The sequence below is a fragment of the Acipenser ruthenus genome, chromosome 29 (genome assembly GCF_902713425.1).
Source record: "Acipenser ruthenus chromosome 29, fAciRut3.2 maternal haplotype, whole genome shotgun sequence".
In the NCBI taxonomy this organism is placed as follows: domain Eukaryota; kingdom Metazoa; phylum Chordata; class Actinopteri; order Acipenseriformes; family Acipenseridae; genus Acipenser; species Acipenser ruthenus.
In genome coordinates this window covers 1822194-1841013 of record NC_081217.1, presented here as the reverse complement: position 1 = coordinate 1841013, position 18820 = coordinate 1822194, and the positions used below count along the sequence as shown (strand labels likewise).

At 44.7% G+C, this 18820-nt stretch overlaps 2 protein-coding genes across 2 annotated transcripts in view; both read right to left on the bottom strand.

The window, feature by feature from the left end:
- LOC117431414 (arf-GAP with SH3 domain, ANK repeat and PH domain-containing protein 2-like) overlaps positions 1-1922 on the bottom strand; it is a 37595-nt gene extending 35673 nt beyond the window's left edge. The window contains exon 1 of the mRNA XM_059004336.1: positions 1594-1922. Coding sequence (XP_058860319.1) covers positions 1594-1719 — 126 coding nt within the window. The 5' untranslated portion in view covers positions 1720-1922. The remainder of the gene's footprint in view (positions 1-1593) is intronic.
- Positions 1923-4590: 2668 nt separating this feature from the next.
- LOC117425820 (fer-1-like protein 4) overlaps positions 4591-18820 on the bottom strand; it is a 28695-nt gene continuing 14465 nt past the window's right edge. Inside the window, exons 19-45 of the mRNA XM_059004331.1 lie at positions 18641-18741; positions 18174-18261; positions 17926-18042; positions 17161-17313; positions 16844-17027; positions 16117-16241; positions 15262-15396; positions 14941-15114; positions 14546-14656; positions 14284-14445; positions 13682-13853; positions 12643-12755; positions 12106-12231; positions 11610-11652; positions 11119-11228; positions 10748-10882; positions 10414-10530; positions 9823-9950; positions 9255-9425; positions 8685-8839; positions 8180-8352; positions 7996-8081; positions 7720-7818; positions 7106-7347; positions 6344-6645; positions 5917-6017; positions 4591-5589 (exon numbers count right to left, since the gene is read on the bottom strand). Coding sequence (XP_058860314.1) covers positions 5409-5589; positions 5917-6017; positions 6344-6645; positions 7106-7347; positions 7720-7818; positions 7996-8081; positions 8180-8352; positions 8685-8839; positions 9255-9425; positions 9823-9950; positions 10414-10530; positions 10748-10882; positions 11119-11228; positions 11610-11652; positions 12106-12231; positions 12643-12755; positions 13682-13853; positions 14284-14445; positions 14546-14656; positions 14941-15114; positions 15262-15396; positions 16117-16241; positions 16844-17027; positions 17161-17313; positions 17926-18042; positions 18174-18261; positions 18641-18741 — 3804 coding nt within the window. The 3' untranslated portion in view covers positions 4591-5408. The remainder of the gene's footprint in view (positions 5590-5916; positions 6018-6343; positions 6646-7105; positions 7348-7719; positions 7819-7995; positions 8082-8179; positions 8353-8684; positions 8840-9254; positions 9426-9822; positions 9951-10413; positions 10531-10747; positions 10883-11118; positions 11229-11609; positions 11653-12105; positions 12232-12642; positions 12756-13681; positions 13854-14283; positions 14446-14545; positions 14657-14940; positions 15115-15261; positions 15397-16116; positions 16242-16843; positions 17028-17160; positions 17314-17925; positions 18043-18173; positions 18262-18640; positions 18742-18820) is intronic.

Genomic DNA, 18820 nt, shown 5'->3' with positions numbered 1-18820 from the left:
TTAATATGCTTTACCATACCTCGCCGGTCTTTACAATGCTTATGTATGCTTTACTACACTTTGCTATGCTTTTACTAAAGGAACCTTCTAGAAGGGTTATTCATGGAATCTGGGATTAACAGCCCTGTTTTTACAAACACCCTGCAGAGATGTGATCAGGTGCTAAGAGTCTGATCAATAATCTGCTCGGGGCTGATCAGACAGGGATCTGTTTAATTGATTACCTGACTGCAGTAATCAGTTCACCAGCAGATTTAGCATGTGGTTTATTGACAGCACAGTATCATATTACCATTTCAACAGTAGCTATTTAAAACTGGGTGGCGTGGCTTTCCGGGCTCCTGGGTGTGTCATCAGATATCAGTTACATTTCATCACTCATCACTTGCCAGCCCCTTTCATTTTGGGGGTATTAGGACAGCGCACCGATGAACCGATTTTATTCTAAGGGCTGATATTAGCCTCAGGCTTGTTATTACAGAATGGAATTTGCGCTCTTGCAGTGTAATTGTCTTGGCACGTTCCGGTACTGCAGACTGTATGTCAAGTGTATTGTCTGTAATAACAAACATAAAACATGTATTTTTTTTTTTTTTTTTTTTAAGATGTTCTTAATGTTAGGGATGCATAAGTTTGTGTAGCTCCATAGCTCCATTGTAAAGAATGCTGACATGCCGATATCAACTGTAGACGCGTACCCCTTAGCAACAGCATCACCAGCAACTGGTTTTTAATTCCCTACTGTAACAGTGACATACACTGGCCAGTCCGTGTAATTTACCGGGATGGCCGGCTGTCTGTGTTCCCATCTATAAGCGACTTGAGGTTTCATTCTGAGGCGCTTTTAACTGAAGACTGCGCTTCCGTGATTCACCAACGCAGTTATACAGTCACGGACTAACTATAGCAGCTGATCAGCGTGTCGTTACGAGAACATACGAGACCAGAGCATTGTAAACACAAAAAAATACGGAAAATACGGAAAAACGTGAAACAAGGCAACATTATTACTAAAGCAAATGAAAACTGACATAAAAATTGCAACGGCTGTTAAACATGACGTAAATCACATTAAAAAAAAAAGTAAAGGAATCTCGCTCAAGCGCGTTCATTTGTATTCCCAGAAACGAGAGACTAGACGAATGGTCAAGCAACTGGCAAGCGTCAAACCGTCCACACAAAGACAACAAACTGGTGTTTGTGATGACTGAAACATGCATGAAAATAACATCAAACAGGAAACAAGATTGCATTTCAAACTACTGGAGATTAAAAAAAAGAGGAAACTGAACCAGCCGCTGAGTTATTAAGAGAATACGTCTACACGCCGTTTAAAATCATTATAACAATAAATCAATCAGGTGCATTCTGTCAGGTTTCCCAGGTCGTCAGATTTAAAACCTCTTACTTGATTCACCTGAATTACACAAAACATACAGTATGAGATCCACACACACACACACACGCAGTAAACACAGAGACTGTGCAACACACACTGCCCAGCTCACAGCGCTGCGATAACAACACAGGACTAACAAAGGCAAGTTGCAGTATACATCGCGCAGGCTGGGAATATGACATTTGTTCCCGTACCTCCTCAATGTTGTTGACTGTGTTCCTGCAGCTTGCCATCTTCGTGGTGAAGGACGAGGTTGTGGGAGACTTGTAATCTTCATGGGTCTCGTCAATGAACTCCCTGACAGAGATCACCTCCGGCATTTTTGCAAATAAATGAGATAGGCAGGCAGCAGCAGCCTTTCCAAAAGTTACAGTGCAATAAATAACACCGCTGCTAATAATAACAATAATAATAAGCAGAGATCATCCGGTGAATTCCTGATCTCTCAGCGCAGGAACGCGCGCTCGCTCGCTCCCTCTGGCAGACCGTTTCATTGAATCAAGCTGGGGAAGGGAGGCTGACTCTCACGAGCGGGGCAGGGGCGCGCATGGTGGTGGGCGTGCATTTTAAACATCCTTATTTTCAAAGAGGAACCGCTGTTATAAAATGTGAACGGTTTGACTCGTCTTCCTTAGAGGTCTGATTTCAAACAGTCAGTCTAACAGAGTATATGCATTGAATGGGGTATTGCAAATCCCTTCAAACATCAAAGCATTTCCATGTTATAAATGCGCGCAGTTGGCAGGTAATAGTCATTGATTTATGGATTTTTATCATGACTATGCTGGACAGCACGTTTGTAAAGTCCGTTCAAAAGCAGCTCCTTCATTCGTCCCAATAGACTCCGTAACCTGTAAACTGATCATCAGAAATTGAACATTTCGCATTTGTGGCTCCTGCATACACATCCTGGGTTTTACTGTCTAGAGCAGGGGACTCAAAACACATTCTTAGTAGAGTTCCTGGATAGATAACTGTTCTGTATGGTTCCTTTGGGTCTTCTCCAGAACTCCCTTTCAATATAAAACCAAATGCTTCTAAATGTTTGAAGATAGGAAAGCGTTATGTTTAATTATGCAGTGCTTCGTCTATATGGAACCCTTAATGGGTTTCTTTGAAACGTTGCACAGAACCTGGACTAGCACAGTCTCACTCTGCCCTGCAAACGCAGACACTGAGCATGTAAAGGCTGGCTGGACTACACTGTAGTCTGTATACTACAGAACACTCCATTGTTGAGCAAAGGTTCTTTATAGAATCTTAACACAGCAAGGGTTCCGGAGAGAACGCTGAGGAACGCCGTGATTCTGCGCAGGACACCCAGAGTGATACGAGAATGCATACTAGTTTTCTTTTACCATTAGAAACTTTTTAGAATGAAGCCTCGTTAACCCCATATGGTGAATACGATCGGATTTAATAGTCTTGCAATGTTGCAAAGCTTTCATGAATACAATCCCAGTATGGAGCACACCGGAGTAATATCTTGTGGGAGTGAAAATATCACAGATTGCTAAACAAGGACTTCCTGTGTTTGTGGGGTTCCTGTGTTTATGAAGGATGTTATCGCCGACACTTTATCATAACAAGTAAACAGAATGTAATTAACATACATCTGTAGCTTGTCTAAGCACAACGCCCGTGCATGCGAGTTATTCCAAACTGTGCATGAATCCCAAATCGAAGTAGGCTCATCTGACACATGAATTTAAACTGACAAATACAGCGTTGTGTGGAAATGCATTTATAAAGACAGAGGAAGTCAGCTTGTGTTACGCAAAGCAAAGGGCAGAGACCGACTGTGAATCAACTGCAGTGACTGAGCGACCGCTGTGAGGGTGTGAGGGAGGGGTTAGCTTCCTCTTTAACCCTTGTGTAAACCAGGAGGAGGTCAGCCCTGCTGAGAGAGGTGATCCTTCAGGGACAGGAAACAGCCCTGATGAGGAACCAGACCCAAGGTCTGCTGTACAACTCGGCCTTGACCTGTCCTTTAAAAATACTGTGCCATGCATGCACCAGATCACAAAACACACACTCAAAGAACGGCCTAATATAAATGAAAAAAGAAATGCCAGTACGATGCAGTGAGTGATCAAATACTGTCTGGCATTCTGATGTTACAGAACACAGCACTTACTTGACTGCATTGAAAACACAAGGATGTAATGGAATGAGGCTTGATAAGCCTCCATCGTCCTAGCACAGCTCTCACTGGCTGTAATCTCCACTGGCTCCTCTCCTTCCAGTGAATCCGCCACTCCGCGTTTGCTTCATGACAACACGCGTGTCTAAAGGACAACACAGTATCTATCCACAAGCCTCGCTGTAACAAAAGAAGCACACACTTTGCATCAAGTTCTAGCGAATTGCAAACAGGCCCACACTGGATTCGAAAGCAAATAAGGTTTTCATAAAGCATGTTTGACCAATCAGGTCCAGAAGAGAGCTGTTGACCTCAAAATGCGAGTTTGCAATAGCCGAAGTGCAGCTCAAGCTGAAACGCAGGCGTTTATTTCAAATTGAAACTATTTCCAATGTATTTATTTTACCTTGAGCTGAGCATCAAGGAGGCTACGCTGTCACTGGAGTTCAAATTGATTTTCATATCACCAGCCCAGCTCATAAAGACAATAAGCACAGTACACTGCAAGGGCTCATCTGAGCTTTCGCATCGTCACTCCACTGTGAATGGCATTTTCATTTCAAGACTATCTGAAAACCGTTAAAGGCACAGACGTACGTCTGACACACACACAGACAGACCGGGATGGCATTTGGATGAACACAGCATTAATAGGGGTCTCACATCGTCAGCAGAATACAAGAGCCTGATAAAAAATGCACGGCCATTCTGCCAGAAAAAAAAGGGATAAAAGAATCACACTTTTAAAAGGTGACATTTTACTCTGCTGTCTGCCTGCAGGAGGCGGCTGCAATTCTAGGTTTTCCTGAATTTCCTGCAGTAATAATGGAACTCCCACATACCTGTTTGGAGAACTCGAATGATAAATAATGATAAATAAATCACTAGAATAATAGATCATGATAGTAATAATGCACTGGACGTGCTTCTGTGTATTAAAGTGCTGCAATGTGCACCAGCAGGGTGCAGTGCAGTACACTTAGAATCAGGCATCTACACACTATACTGTACAGGACCACATGCATTCTATAGGAGCCAGAGATCTGAAGAGTTTGAACTGTATGCAGCAGTATATTTATTGATGAATGCATCCCTGCATCATTCCGTGTGGGTCAACATTAAAAGAGTCTACATACAGAACAACAGCATTAGCATGCTCACACATTTTTATACAAAGGCCAGGCGTCGAGATTGATTGGATTAGCCCCCTCTGTTAGCTACCTGGCTGCCACACAAACGGAAGAGAAGCACATGCATGTTACACCTTGATCTGCATCGTCCTGTGTACAATAATTAGTATTTTTAATTTCTTATCTAATACCTTGATTGCTTTTTTTTTTTTTTTTAAACATGTCTCCATGGTGTAATATAAAGGTGCTACAGCGTACACTCCATATGTCGAATGTAAAAAGTACATTTAAAAAATAGATTGAACCGTTGACTAATCCAACATACAACGTTACAGCTGAATGCGTACAGCATCAGAACGCATTCGATTTCATTAAATTCAAGAACATTTTAACATTTTGTAAAGATGCACTTATATACAAAAAAAAGAACGTTTTGTATGTTCTAGCATTTGATCAACGTTTGTAGTGATTACTATAAGTAACACAGATATTAACAGATAACCCATATTTTACATGTAACCACACACCTTACAGTGCAAATACAGTGCAGTTAGAGAGACACTTAACGCAAAGCGTTACCTAATGGAAGCGTCTGCCACTGAATATCTCCCGGTTGTGTTTGTAAATGCTCAGTGTTTGATAGTGGAGGATGGATCTGAGATAACAGAAGCAGCCCGGTGTCTGTCCGTGCCAGTATCTCTGCTCTTTCTCTTGTGTGAGTGCAGAGGTCAGCGCTTCACCCGTTGATGATCTTCTGGCTGATCTGCCCCGGTAGAGTGTAGAGGATCAGGGCCAGGAACAGAGCCAGGACGACTATGATGAGCAGAGCGATGATATACTTCTTGTATTTCTTCCAGATGAAGAAAACAAAGGTCTTCAACGGGTTGACGAACCAGTTGAAGGACGTCTTAGGTCGACTGGAGGTAAGAGAAGAAAAAAAAAATGTCTACAATTGTTCTGTTGAACTATAATCTAAAAATGCCTACAGATTTTTTTTTTTTTTTTTTACATAAGAGACATGCTGTCATATTTCAATAGCCAGACCATAAGGGTTTGGGTGGTTGCCTCTCTATTTAAACACACGATGAGTACGATCATCTTGTTCTGATGTTCACTCTGATAGCAGGTGGCTCAGAAGGGCAGAGCGTCCGATTGAACCATGCAAGGACAGATGGATGCATCTTGTAGGATGCAGGGCGAGCAGAGCAGTAAAGCAGTGCAGTCTCAGGGGCAGCAACACTTACTTGGGCTTCTCCAACGGCTCCGGCTCCTTGTGTGCCTTTCCTACCGGGTTCTTCTCAGCTTCCTCTACAGTGACCAGCTGCAATTCGGCTTCAACCTTACCCTGCGGAGAAGAGGCGAAGTCTTTACAATGAAATGCATTTATAACTCCAGGTTTAACACGAAATAAAGGGCATTCATAGTTCTTTCTTTTCTTTTTATTTTAACCATCCTTTTTGCTCAACAATTAATAATGACCAGTAATGCTGGATTCTGCATGATCAGCAGTATTGAAGGGCGGTGGGTGTTTTATTTTAAATTTCAGGCACGATAAATAAACACAGCAGGATTAATACAGAGTTAAAGTGCGGTGGTATTTAGATCCGCCGGTGTTTAGATCATTAAAATAGACCCCCCATCATCATAACTGTTGTTCTGTACATTACATACCATCAGGACGAAGGTGTTTCCACTGGCATCCACAAACTGAATCTCATCCGGCTTCATTCGACTCCTCCTGTCCTTCTTCTTCTTCTTCTTCTTTTTCTTCTTTGCCTCCTCCTCGGCCTCTCGCTCCTCCCTCTCGATTTCCTCCTGGCTCTTCAGCTTGATCAGGGGCCACCAGCCCTTCATCCTCTTGCTCCTGAAGATGGAGAAGCGGGGGCTGGCCTTGTCCTTCCCCATCTTCACTGAGCACTGCTCTGAGGTCTTGGCTGCTCTCACCATGTCGTTCAGCTTCAACTCAATGGAACCTGAAAACAGCGTTGGCTGTGTGTTAATCAAGTTAACACCGCAGTCGATTTAACACCAGGGTAGTGAACCAATAGGGGTGCACACCCCATATCCTGTCTCATTATTTCATATACAAGTGTAACAGGGCAAAGGCTGGGTGCGAACCGGCAACCCCGCGCAACGCAAGCCAGAGTCTTAACCACAATGCAAAAGAGCCAGACTCGTCTGCGTTGGTTTTACAGCTTTTAACCTCTCATCTCACCGACAGGACAGGACAGAATCCGTAACGGCAGTGTGTCACAACAGCACTGCCCGTTCCACAAGCAATCCAAGCAAAACAATACGGAATGTGACCCTGGCTGGTGCAATTATTGACGACACAAGGACATTCAACAATTGTTAACCTGAGCAACAAACGAAGATTTCTCAAACGAAAGCTTGTAAAAGCCCCAGCAGAGCGCAGCGCCGCAGAACCCTCACCGAGGAAGTCGTTGGCTCCGATCCGGTCGTAATCCCAGACCTGCAGCACCAGGTAGGCGGGCTGCCGGAACTCTGTCTCATCGATGGAGAAGATGGACTCCTTCTTCTTGAACGTGATCTCTTTCTCCGTGGGGAGGTAGTCAAAGCGGAACACAAACCTCCAGTTGAACATGCCTTCCCCGGTCAGAGAGTTGAAATGAACGTCCGTCTCCTGCTTGTCATCCTCCAGCCCCTTTATCCAGCTGGAAGGGACGAGAGATCCGTGTTTCACGTTCATGTTACTGTCCATGTTTATTTTCAAGATACAACATATACTTGGATTTTAATTCACCCAGAACAATAATCCCATCAAAAGCTTTCAGGTTTTTTTCTGTGCATATACTGACCTGATAGTATACTACCCTTATAAAAGTTTACCACAGTAAATTTGCTCAATAGTTATGCTATGAAATCATCATAGTTTTTTTTTCAATATGCTTTACCATATCTCTATAGGCTTTGCAATGCCTACCTATGCTTAACCATGCTGTCACTATGCTTTATTACACTGTCCTATGATTTTACTATGGGAAACTTTTATAAGGGTCTGTATGCATTGCCTATGTTTACAGTACCCTTTGACATAGATGTCACTGGATAGCGCCCCTGTGAATGGATTCACATCCTCAAGGAAGACATCATCGGTGTTCCAAATGATCACACGCAGCTCATAGCTGAAAAAGAATAAAATCTTCCTTATAGTCCTGATTTTTATACTTAAAAAGGACAGCGGCCAAAGGAAGCCACCTGTAGACATTTATCGGAAGGAAGCATTCAGCTAGACATGTGAAAAAAGCAATATACTTTCTTTCACAAAGAAGCCTCCTAGCTATGAGGTGTGTTTGCATTACCTTATCGGTAGCCGGGGTTTGATATTGACAGGGGGCGGGGCTGGTACATCCACAGGGAACATGTCGATCCACATATGCACATAACCCTTAAAGAAAAAGGAGAAGAAAACATCTCTGAAGTTCATTGCAAAGAACCAGAAGAGGAGTGCAGGTGGAGTCAAGAATGAGCAGATGGAGTGCTGACCTGTGCCAATCCGGGCTTCTCCGAGTTGAGCAGGGACCTGATCTCCACATGCTCAGGGACCAGCTTGCTGCCAAACCCCAGCATCTGCTCCCAATGCTGCAGGACGAACAGGGCTTTGTGTTCCTCCAGCTCGCTGAGATCCTCTTCAGTCTTCTTGTTCTTCTTTAACAGCTCTTGGGGGATCCAAGACAAAGAAACAGGTTCGTTTTGCACTGTCATTTTATTTAAGACACGTGGTCAACTTCCTTGCCTTCAAATGCAAATGAAGGCTGCATTGCAGTGCAGCAGCCAAATGCATTGCTGCACGATGCAGCGCCAGCTGGGATGGGATTGCTGGGTTTAACCCTTCCTTCTCTGGACTCTGTGCGATTTCTGATTACCCTTTAGCATTTCTTCTCTACCACAATGCAAGCTTTCATTCCTGAACCACAGCACCGCCACCTGTAGATTCTGTGTCAGGATGATACAGCCGAGTGCTTTCTGTTGCACCAAAAAAGAAACAAACCTTCTGGAAACGCCTCGGTGGGGATTTTAAAAAGTTGGTTGACGACTTTGACTTCGAATGGCCTGTACTCAGGAGCAGGGACCCCGTTTTTGCGGCACAGGTTGGCTAAGATGACTGTGGGCTTGCGAGCATCCCTCCACTTGTTGTAGCCATCCCTGCAATCGAAGAAGACCAGGCAGCATCAGCAAGGCATGAATTATCACAAGCACCGCTAGGGTGGAACTGGTGCTGACACTAATGTTAACTAAGATTTTGTAGCAAAAGTACATAACGAAGGGATGAACGTGCTGAGAAGGTGGGATGCACCCAGCTTTCCTGTGTATAGATCTAAATGTACAGCAATGTGAACCTGTGTGCTTTTATAGGGAAGGAGAAATCTTTGAAATGACAATAATAAAACAATATCATGTCTGAAAACTTTCATGCACAGATTAAAAGCACACCGAACCTCCTGGTATGGGACGGTACACACTGCATGCAGTTTCTGTAGCGGCACAGCCAGTCTGTTTTATCATGTGATACACGATCCTGTGGCACTCGTGGAAGTCAGAGACAAGGCTGCGAACTCACGTATCATACTGGGACGCCAAGCCGCACAGCGCCCGGTGCTTGCTGTAGAAACGGTTCTCCAGGTCAATCTTCGTCTCTCCAATCAAGTCGTCAGAGCCGATCATGTCGTGATCGAACACCAACAGAGAGAGCTCAGTCTCCAGAGGGAAGGAGACCGTCAACTCAAACACCCTGAGAGGAAGACAAGCAGAGGACACTCAGAGACACAACCTGAGAGAAAGACAAGCAGAGGACACTCAGAGACACACCCAGAGAGGAAGGCAAGCAGAGGACACTCAGAGACACATCCTGAGAGGAAGACAAGCAGAGGACACTCAGAGACACATCCAGAGGGGAAGATAAGCAGAGGACACTCAGAGACACACCCAGAGAGAAAGGCAAGCAGAGGACACTCAGAGACACATCCAGAAGAAAGGCAAGCAGAGGACACTCAGAGACACACCCAGAGAGGAAGACAAGCAGAGGACACACACAGTATCTATTGTAATATGGTGTGTTTATTGTAATACAGTATATATAATTGGTGTGTTTAATCTCCTGTAGAGACAGCAATACTGGAAGCACTCACTCTCCGAAGACTGGGTTCAGTTGCTTTGGTATGTAACGCTCCCTGCTGTCCATATGCTGCTCCCTAATCTTCACAACCACATAGGGGTCCGACTTGCCATTGGGGTCTGTAGGAGCCAGGTTGGTAGCCTAGGGATCGAAATCAAGCCACAATCCAGTACGGGTTTTACATTAAAAGCCATTGGGATCCTGTTCACAAACCTCTGAGGTCACAAAGTATTTTTTGATCAGCAAGAGAAAAAGAAGATCTGAATTAAGCAACCTAGCATTGTGATTCAAGCATTCATTTCCACTGTAAGACTAGTTAACAAGCAACAATAGTAAATAAAGTAGGGTAGTCTAGAGGGTTATAAAATCACCCCAAACCTGAAGGGTGCTCTCTCAGGTGTTCTGCTCCTGGATCTTTGTATAGCTTGTCCCTCACACCTCTGTGAAGGCTTACGCAACTTTATCAGATCAATCCAACAACACAAGCTTTAACAGAAACAAACATCTTGACAAGAAATCTTATCAAAACAGCGAGTGCGCTATGAGCTCACACACACACACACACACACACCCCTACCTGTGCTGTCCTGCCCGCTACACTTACCTTCACCACATAGACTCTCACAAGCACTTTGATGGGCATGTTTTTGGGGGCTCCCTGGATAATCCTGCACTCAGGCTCCTCCTCAGCCTCCTCTTTGGGGTAAATTAAGAAAGAGCCCTGGAGGGACAGGGGTAAGGACAGTGAGCATCACAGAAACAAGAAGGGATTATCAATCAGAAACCAGTATGCTAACTTTCAGAATACAGTCCGGTGCAGCTGCAAGACACATCCTAGCTTCTGTTCTTTTTTTTATATATAAATGAATGCAGTAACCCCACGAGATGCCCTGGGGGTGACAGACGGAGAGACGGAAGGTTTGAAAGGGACGTGGTACCTTGTACTTCCCCATGGTGCGTTCCTCATCGTCTTCATCCTCTTCATCGCAGTTGGCCTTGCCTTTGTAGATGGGGAATGTGTGCAGCCAGTCCATGAAATCCTGGAACTCGTTTTCTAGTTCTGATTTATAGAGCTGTGAAAAAAAAGAGCCGATGTCATGGAGGACAAAAATAATGCTGGAATAAAAAATGAATAAAAGGCTGTCTTATACACGTTCCTCCTTATGCTCCTTATGTTATTACGGGGACAACAGGAGCCATTTTACTACACCGTCTTATACAATCTGTATTCCAGGTTCAATTATCACTGTGTCTTTTTGCTCCCCTAGAACAGTTTGAGATACCTGTAAAAACTAAAAAACATGCTTACTGTAAGGACTGCTATGGACTTCCTCTTTGGTTTCGGGGGCTCTGGTTCAGTATTGGCAGTTAAATCTTCTTCCACTACGTCTAGAGAATCAGCATTTAAATTCTCACCATCTACAACAGAGAGAGTTCAAGACAAGATTACTGAAGGCCTGGAGAAAGTGGCTGCCTGTGTGCATGAGTGAATGTGGTCTGGAGCACGCTGTCCAGCTCCTAACAGAGTCTGGATTACTAATCACAAACGTAATACTGGCAAGAGCAACCAGATCTGTCAGCCATGCTGTAGAGCTGACTGCGGCCAATATGGATCTAAAATCGAAAGGGTTTTCATGTCAAGTCTGACTAAAGAAAATCCTGCAGGATGTCTTTTTTAACGGAAGAACACGGTCAACTAAAACATAATATTAAACAGTATATTTATGTGCAGAAAATAATAAGCAACACATTTTGATTTTTTTTTTTGTGAAACTTGCAAGCCAGCCGCGGAGACGTTACCTGCTTCCTGATGATCTTCATTATCATCATCCTCCTCTGTATTCTGAAGCAGGAAACAAGGAACAGTTTAGTTACAAGACCATAGAGATTTTGCTTTTATTGGATTGGATTGGATTAAAAGGAATAAGACTCACTCGACCAGAATGAAGGGTTTTACCATTGTAAGAAATATGTCTTCAGTGTTTAGTGAACTGCTGTGAAAGGCCTCTTGACAAGAGTATTGTGCAACACTAACACACATGACAGTCCAGAGTCAAGGGACCACATTGGGACTGGGAGGAGGGGTGGGCGGGTGCATCACTGTGGTGTCCTTCTCATTGGTGTAGTCTTCATTACATCAATAGGACTGAATCAGAAGACAGTTGTCCTGGAGATGCGAGTCATGTGACTTAGCTAGCCTATCATGCAAGTTTCCAGTTTGACTCTGCTTTCTATAGGAAACCATTGGTCCTTCTATATCTGCATTCCAGGTATGACTGGTTAGTTCAATAATAACCTTTTTCTCCAGCTCCTCCAGAGAGGCATAGTACTTGGACCACCAGTCGAGCTCCTCCTTCTCAGGCTCCTCCTCTTCCAGCTCCTCCTGTTTTGGGATTTTGAGGGGGACTTTACTCACGGTTTTCTGGGAGAGGAGGCACACAGACATAGCGTAAGCACAGGACTCACCCATATATTACAGACCTGACAGATTCAGAGTGAAATTCGTGCGAGATCACAGCCCTGCAGAATAAACAGTAACCTGTAAAGGAACTGAAATGGTGAGAGGTAAGAGCATCGACATGGGGGACACGTTCAGTGTCTGACGATGTACTTGGCCATGCAAAGCTTTTTGCTAAGGCTATGTTTGAGATTAGGTAGGCGAGTGGCAAGGTCTTGGCATGGATTTCTAGGTGCAAAGGCACGTTTTCAGAGAGGAATCTGAACGGTATGACAACTCAAGGAGGAAGCTAGCCTACACCTAAGCCTTCAGACTGGCTGGAAGACGAGGCCCTGGCTGTGCTGGACCCAGACGGACTGTGTCCCCAGTACTTACTGACACCAGGTTGATGGGGTTGATAGGAATCTTGGAGGCTGCCACAGGAAGGGAGCCCAGGTCCATGTTCTTGACGGTGTTCAGCGGGTTCACTATCTTTTCAGGTTTCTTCTCTGGAGAGAAAAGCATGCAAGCAAGACTTAGTGCTAAAACAATTTCAAGCTCAGGGACAATTTTAAAACCGAGTGATCCTGGGTCACACCGAACACATTTCTAATGTTATAATATTATTCTGACATTGTGGCATATTGATTCTTTCAGACAGAGCTGCCTCCTCATCCCAGCTGCACTCTCCATCCCTCTTGATAGTTTGCTACAGAGATTTAGGGACTGTTCTCTAGGCTCTGCACTCAAACAACTTCCCTGGGACCTCCTGAGACTAGATGGTTGGATTTGCCTTTCTTCTGAATATAATGCAGTGTTCTGAAAGTACGGGATGAGCTGAAAAGCACAAACTAATGCCTGCTGACTTTACAGTCCTTGGATAATTCAAGCCTGCAAATAACACTCTGCAATTACAATGGCTTCGGCTGTACTGCTGCTGATTCAGCTTCCATCCCGCACAGGCTCCTGAATTTCAATGATGCATTGAAACGTGTAATTCATTCCATTGTGGAGTTTTTAAAACCTGCTAATTCACTGTCAGTGTTCTTGAATTTGTTGACTGGGTGGGGGGGGAGCGGGCTTTGTTGGTTAATTGAAAATAAAACAAAAAGAAAAAATATTATTTAAAAATAAAAACGTAATTAAAAAAGGACAGAAACAATCACAGCAGTAATAATATGCAGCTCGAGCGAGTCTGCTAACAAGTGGCAAACGCTTTGTATTGATTTTTTTTTTCTTAAAAAGACTTTATAATAAACATCAGCAGTATTCTATTACATATAACATATGTTTCAAGTGTTCAGCGACTACATCTAATCAAGTTGAGAGCGTCAGTCTGCCATACAAAGAGTGCAAGAGAAAGTACTCTCAGCTTGATCAGAGGCAGCCACTGAACACCAAACACACTGTAAACATTTCTGAAGGCAGCTCTCACCCTTCTGCTCCGGCTCCTCCTCTTCCTCATTCAGCTCCTCCAGGTCTTTGGGTGCGAACTGCATGAGACTCTGCACCACGTGCGTCCCCACCAGCACCATGCGCCCGAAGGCTCGCTGCTCCAGGACGAAGATGGTGAGCGGGGGGTGCAGGTACACCAGCTCAGGGAGCTCCTAAAGGGATAAGGGATATATTCACATTCACCCAGAACGCATCCTTCCTGCAGCCTATGCAAGTAGTCACCATTGTCAAATTGTTGATTCGAAGTACAGTAGATCTATTTTATTTCCTGCTCGTCGTGTGTTTAAAAGTCTTTTGCATTTGTTAATTCTTAAGCATTCTTCCAAGCTAACACACATGTTTCAGTATGGACCTCTATACACATTTAGCCAACACAGAAAAAAAGTAGCATAGCTTGAATGATGACCTGTAACACATTGCCATGGGAGCTTTACTTTCCTAATAAATAAAACTGAGATGAAAAGGGAATGCGCTTGTGCGAATCTTGTTGCTAATTAACAAGGTTCCTGACAGCAGCAGTGAGTCTGTGTGTTTTTACTAATAGCCAGACAGTGTAGGAACGGGACTGGGGTGCAGACTCACCACATCGAAGTGCTGGACGAGCTCAGTAAAGTTGGGGTTCTGCTTGTAATCAGTAATCTCCTCGGAATTGATCATTTTCCCAGCACACTCGATCTTCACCTGAGGCCTCTCCACCTCAAACAGGTTGACACGCTTCAGATCACGCAGCCCCCAGTACAGCACCTGAGGAGCACAGCATGAAGCAGGGACCCGTTGCACAACTGTGACACAGACAGGCAGGCAGGCAGGCACACACACAGGCACACAGACAGTGCAGACTCACCTCAACCCTGAATGGTCTGAGCTTGGGACGAACCCCCTCAGGGATCGGGTAGTAATTCTGATCCACCAGGTAGTCTGGTTCTTTTGGGACGACATCCGCTGAGACACTAGGCTGTTAGAGAGAGTTAAATAGCATGTGCACCTGCGAGGAGCTTTGACTCAGCACAAATAATGTGTCATTAAAATGTGTTTGTAATACTGTTATTCCTTGTTATAAATCACATTTCTAATTTGAAGTCTTTCTTTCTTTCTTATTCCTAGATGATGTATACCAGCTCTGGAAATAAATCCGGCTACACCCCTACACCTCTCCCCTCTGAGCTGCTCCAATGCCAGCCGGTGCTCGTGTCCCTGCTCAGTGCTTGTTAACGGAGGTCAGGTTGAAGGGGCTCTCACCTCCCCGTATCCAGAGTAATCAAGCTCGATGAGTTCAAACGCTGCCAGCAGCTCCCCTGCCCGGGTCTTCCCTTTGGTGATGTCATAGAACTGCAAGGCTGGCTTACTGTAGGGCTCATCGATCAGCTTGACCTCGGGGCCAGCAAAGGCACGGCCGATGAACTCGGGACTGCCCTACAGAAACAGCAGCACAGGGGTTAGGGTTACACAGGTATTTTGGGAAAATACAAATGCATGCGTTTTTATTATGATTCATTATTGTATTACATGTATTAGATTGAACTGGACCCCGTATCTTTTTGAACCGGTTGGTGTTCTTACAATTTTGTCGTAGTCGTAGAGGTTGATGACAATGACAGGCGGGTCTCTCCTCAGATCCTCCTTGCTCCCCTCCATCAGGATCTGATCGAAGAACAGCAGCTCACTCCATGTGGGGGAGAGGGTGCCCTCCAGCATCTAGAGAGGGAGAGAGCAAGAGTAGCAGGGGGTGAGACAGGGCACAGGAACAGCACCTCTCCTGCTGAATCACAGCATCACTGCTGTCCTGCTGAATCACAGCATCACTGCTGTCCTGCTGAATCACAGCATCACTGCTGCTGAATCACAGCATCACTGCTGTCCTGCTGAATCACAGCATCACTGCTGTCCTGCTGAATCACAGCATCACTGCTGTCCTGCTGAATCACAGCATCACTGCTGCTGAATCACAGCATCACTGCTGTCCTGCTGAATCACAGCATCACTGCTGTCCTGCTGAATCACAGCATCACTGCTTTCGTGCTGAATCACAGCATCACTGCTGTCCTGCTGAATCACAGCATCACTGCTGTCCTGCTACACACCTGCACAGCCAGGTTTAGGGGGTCTGAATATTCAGTGTTTTAGGAATCTTGTCCTTCTACCTGCGCTAAGCAGCACAAGCACAGAAACATTTCAAAACCTCTCTCCCCGATGATTGTGTGAGAAGGGAAACCGGAAAATGAATGAAAGGCATGTTTGCAAAATGCAATATAATCTATTTGTTAGCGCAGTTCAGCGCAGTTATTTAATATAAACTCTTATGTATTTCATGCATCTGCTTTGCACCCTTTGTTGCTTAAAATGAAAAGTGAAACCGGCTGCTTCTACATGCATTGCACAGTTAGGAGTGTACAGTGTACTGCGCTTCTTGCCTACCCTGGTAACCTGGCACTGGGTGGAGAACACCACTTTGGCGAAGGGGTCTGACAGGCCGTTGTCGTCCGCAGCCAGGATCCCCCGCGCCTGGTACAAGTGTGCCCTCAACTGGAAATAACGGCTATCTGCAGGGAGAGTTCAGAGAGACACTGCAGATCAAGGGATCCATTCAAACATCTAGACACCTGTTATTACTGTACGGTTTCAATTTCAATGACTAGGCGATGTATATTGATATATAACTAGTAAAGGTTACGGGGTACGCTTAGTAAAAAAAAAAAAACTCAAATCATGCGTCATGGCCCTGTTAACTGAGTGGAGCTCAACAACTTCTATAAAAGCTTACCACAGTATTTTTGAATTTTTACCTTGTTTTTTCCCATGGTTACCTTATGCACTTACCATAGTTTGCCCTGGTTTGCCATGTTTATTAAGATGCTTTACCAAAGCTCGCTGGTCTTTACAAAACCCCTTCTAAAAGTTTCTGACAGTAAAATCACAGCAGAGTGTAAACCATAGGTAAGCATTATAAAGCACAGAAAGGTATGGTAAAGCATATTAAAAAAAAAACATGGCAAACCAGGGTAAATGCTGTAGTTTCACCACTGGAAAAGCATGGGAGGAAAACTGCATAGCCGTGCAAAACCTGTATAAGAGCCACTTTGCTGTGCATTTGCTAAGGGAGTACATGGCTCTCGGTGGAGCAGAGCTTCCTGGGACCCCTCACCATCGCAGCACAGCTTGGACGGGGGCATGTTGGACGGGATGGGGGTGCTGAAGCTGGCCTGCTCGTATAGGGGCTTGAACTCCTCCGGCAGGCTGCTCAGGTTGTTCTTCACATACTTGGTCACCCCGAGCCACATGTACACCTCCAGCTTAGCAAAGACCTCTCCCACAGGGGCCCCGGGGGTCTGTCATCGAGGAGGGGAAAAGAAGGGGTTTGCAATGAGGATCAGAAACATGCATCTTACACTAACCGCACAGCTCTTCCACTGCAGGGCTATTGACCCTCCCGAATGTGTGACAGTAGATGGAGGCCGGTACCTTCAGGTAAAGGGTGTGCAGTTTTCCGCAGTCCTTTCCTCTCTCCTCCTCCACCATCGAGAAGAGGATGGTGTGAGACGGGATGCGGGCGTACGCCACACGCTTGTTGTTGCTCAGCATCCATATGAATACGTCAGGCAGGGTGCTCTGGGGCTGGAGCCAATAGCAACACACAGAGCGTTAGGAAGGGATGGCTGGGAGGAGGCACGCTGACATAATTCATTTATAAATGAATTACAACACTAGATCTATGATCAATATCACTGTTGGCTTATTGCAGTGACTCTTCAACCATGACATGTGTTGTCATGCTGTTCCTGTTATGTAATAATTATCACTGAAGGTGTGGGTTTAGATTTAAACAGGTATGAATGTTAAACATCTATATTGGAGAATATGCTTGGATTATAAGATTGCACGCATGTTATTTAAAAATGCAATAAAAATATGCATTTAAAAAATAATAATAATGCAGTCATCCCGTACGTCCTACCTGTGGTCTCGAAAGTGCAGTTTTGAAAGAAACACGTGTATTTTTTATTTTCTTTTACTTTAAAACAAGGAGACACATCCTACTACAGTAGACTTGGTTAAAGAGTTCTGTTTTTGTAAGCCATGCTTTCAGTTAGTGTTGCACTCGCGTGATCGTTTCATAAAACTAAACCTCAGCCAGCTACTGCAGACAGACCTGCTTTTAATGGCTGCAAGACAATACTTCAGACTGTGCATCACTCCGGCAGTGAAACAGCATTGAAGTCAGTTTACCTCCTTGGCTAGAAAGCGCAGTCTTTTCAGTTTTGTCCTCGTCTCGTTCAGTTTTTCTCTGGTATTCTTTTTGGTGATTCGGTGTCTGATTCTCAGGACCTGTTTGGCCAGCATGATCTGTGGAGACCCAGTACAGACAGGGCATTGGTAGCAATGATTAGAGAGACAGAGTGCACAGAATGGAGCTTTGTACTGAGGGTTCATTCCACCCGGAAACATAGCACATACCATCCCATGTCTGTACTTACAATGCTCTGTTTTAAAAACTTCACTCTGCATTTGTCCAGGTTGTTTGGCCTGGGCATGGTCTTCTTATCTGCATTTAAACTGTACTGCCTGGAATGTGGGACAGAAAGGGAAATGGTTATTGAGTCTCTGAAACTTAATGAGGGAGCACTTCATATCACTCTGAGTCTCTATGCACTGTGCATTTACATAGCAAATACATCCCGGTAACGACAATGTCACTGCATAGAGATAAACCTAACCCTAACCTCCCCCCAACCCTTTTCTGATGCAATTGTGCACTGACATATATATCGTGCACAAAGACTTTTAGTGCATTGTAACTATGCATAATGACATTGGAATTACTGTATGTGTAAGGACCCATGTAATTCCTAAGTGAGACCCTTAATTGAAATTGTTACCCTTAATGACACCCCCTTTTATATATCAGCCCTTTTCTTTTACCATAACAGAAACCCTTAAACACCTGCAGCTTGCCACGAACTCGGCAAGGACCTCTTTGAGACGCTCCTTTGCATGGCTCCTCGGCCGCTTGAGCAGCTTCTCCACATCATCAATCCCGTATTCCTGAGAACACAAGAAAACACGCCATCAGAAGAGCACGGGAGCAAGCGCTGTGCCTGGAAGAACAGATTACTCTCACCCG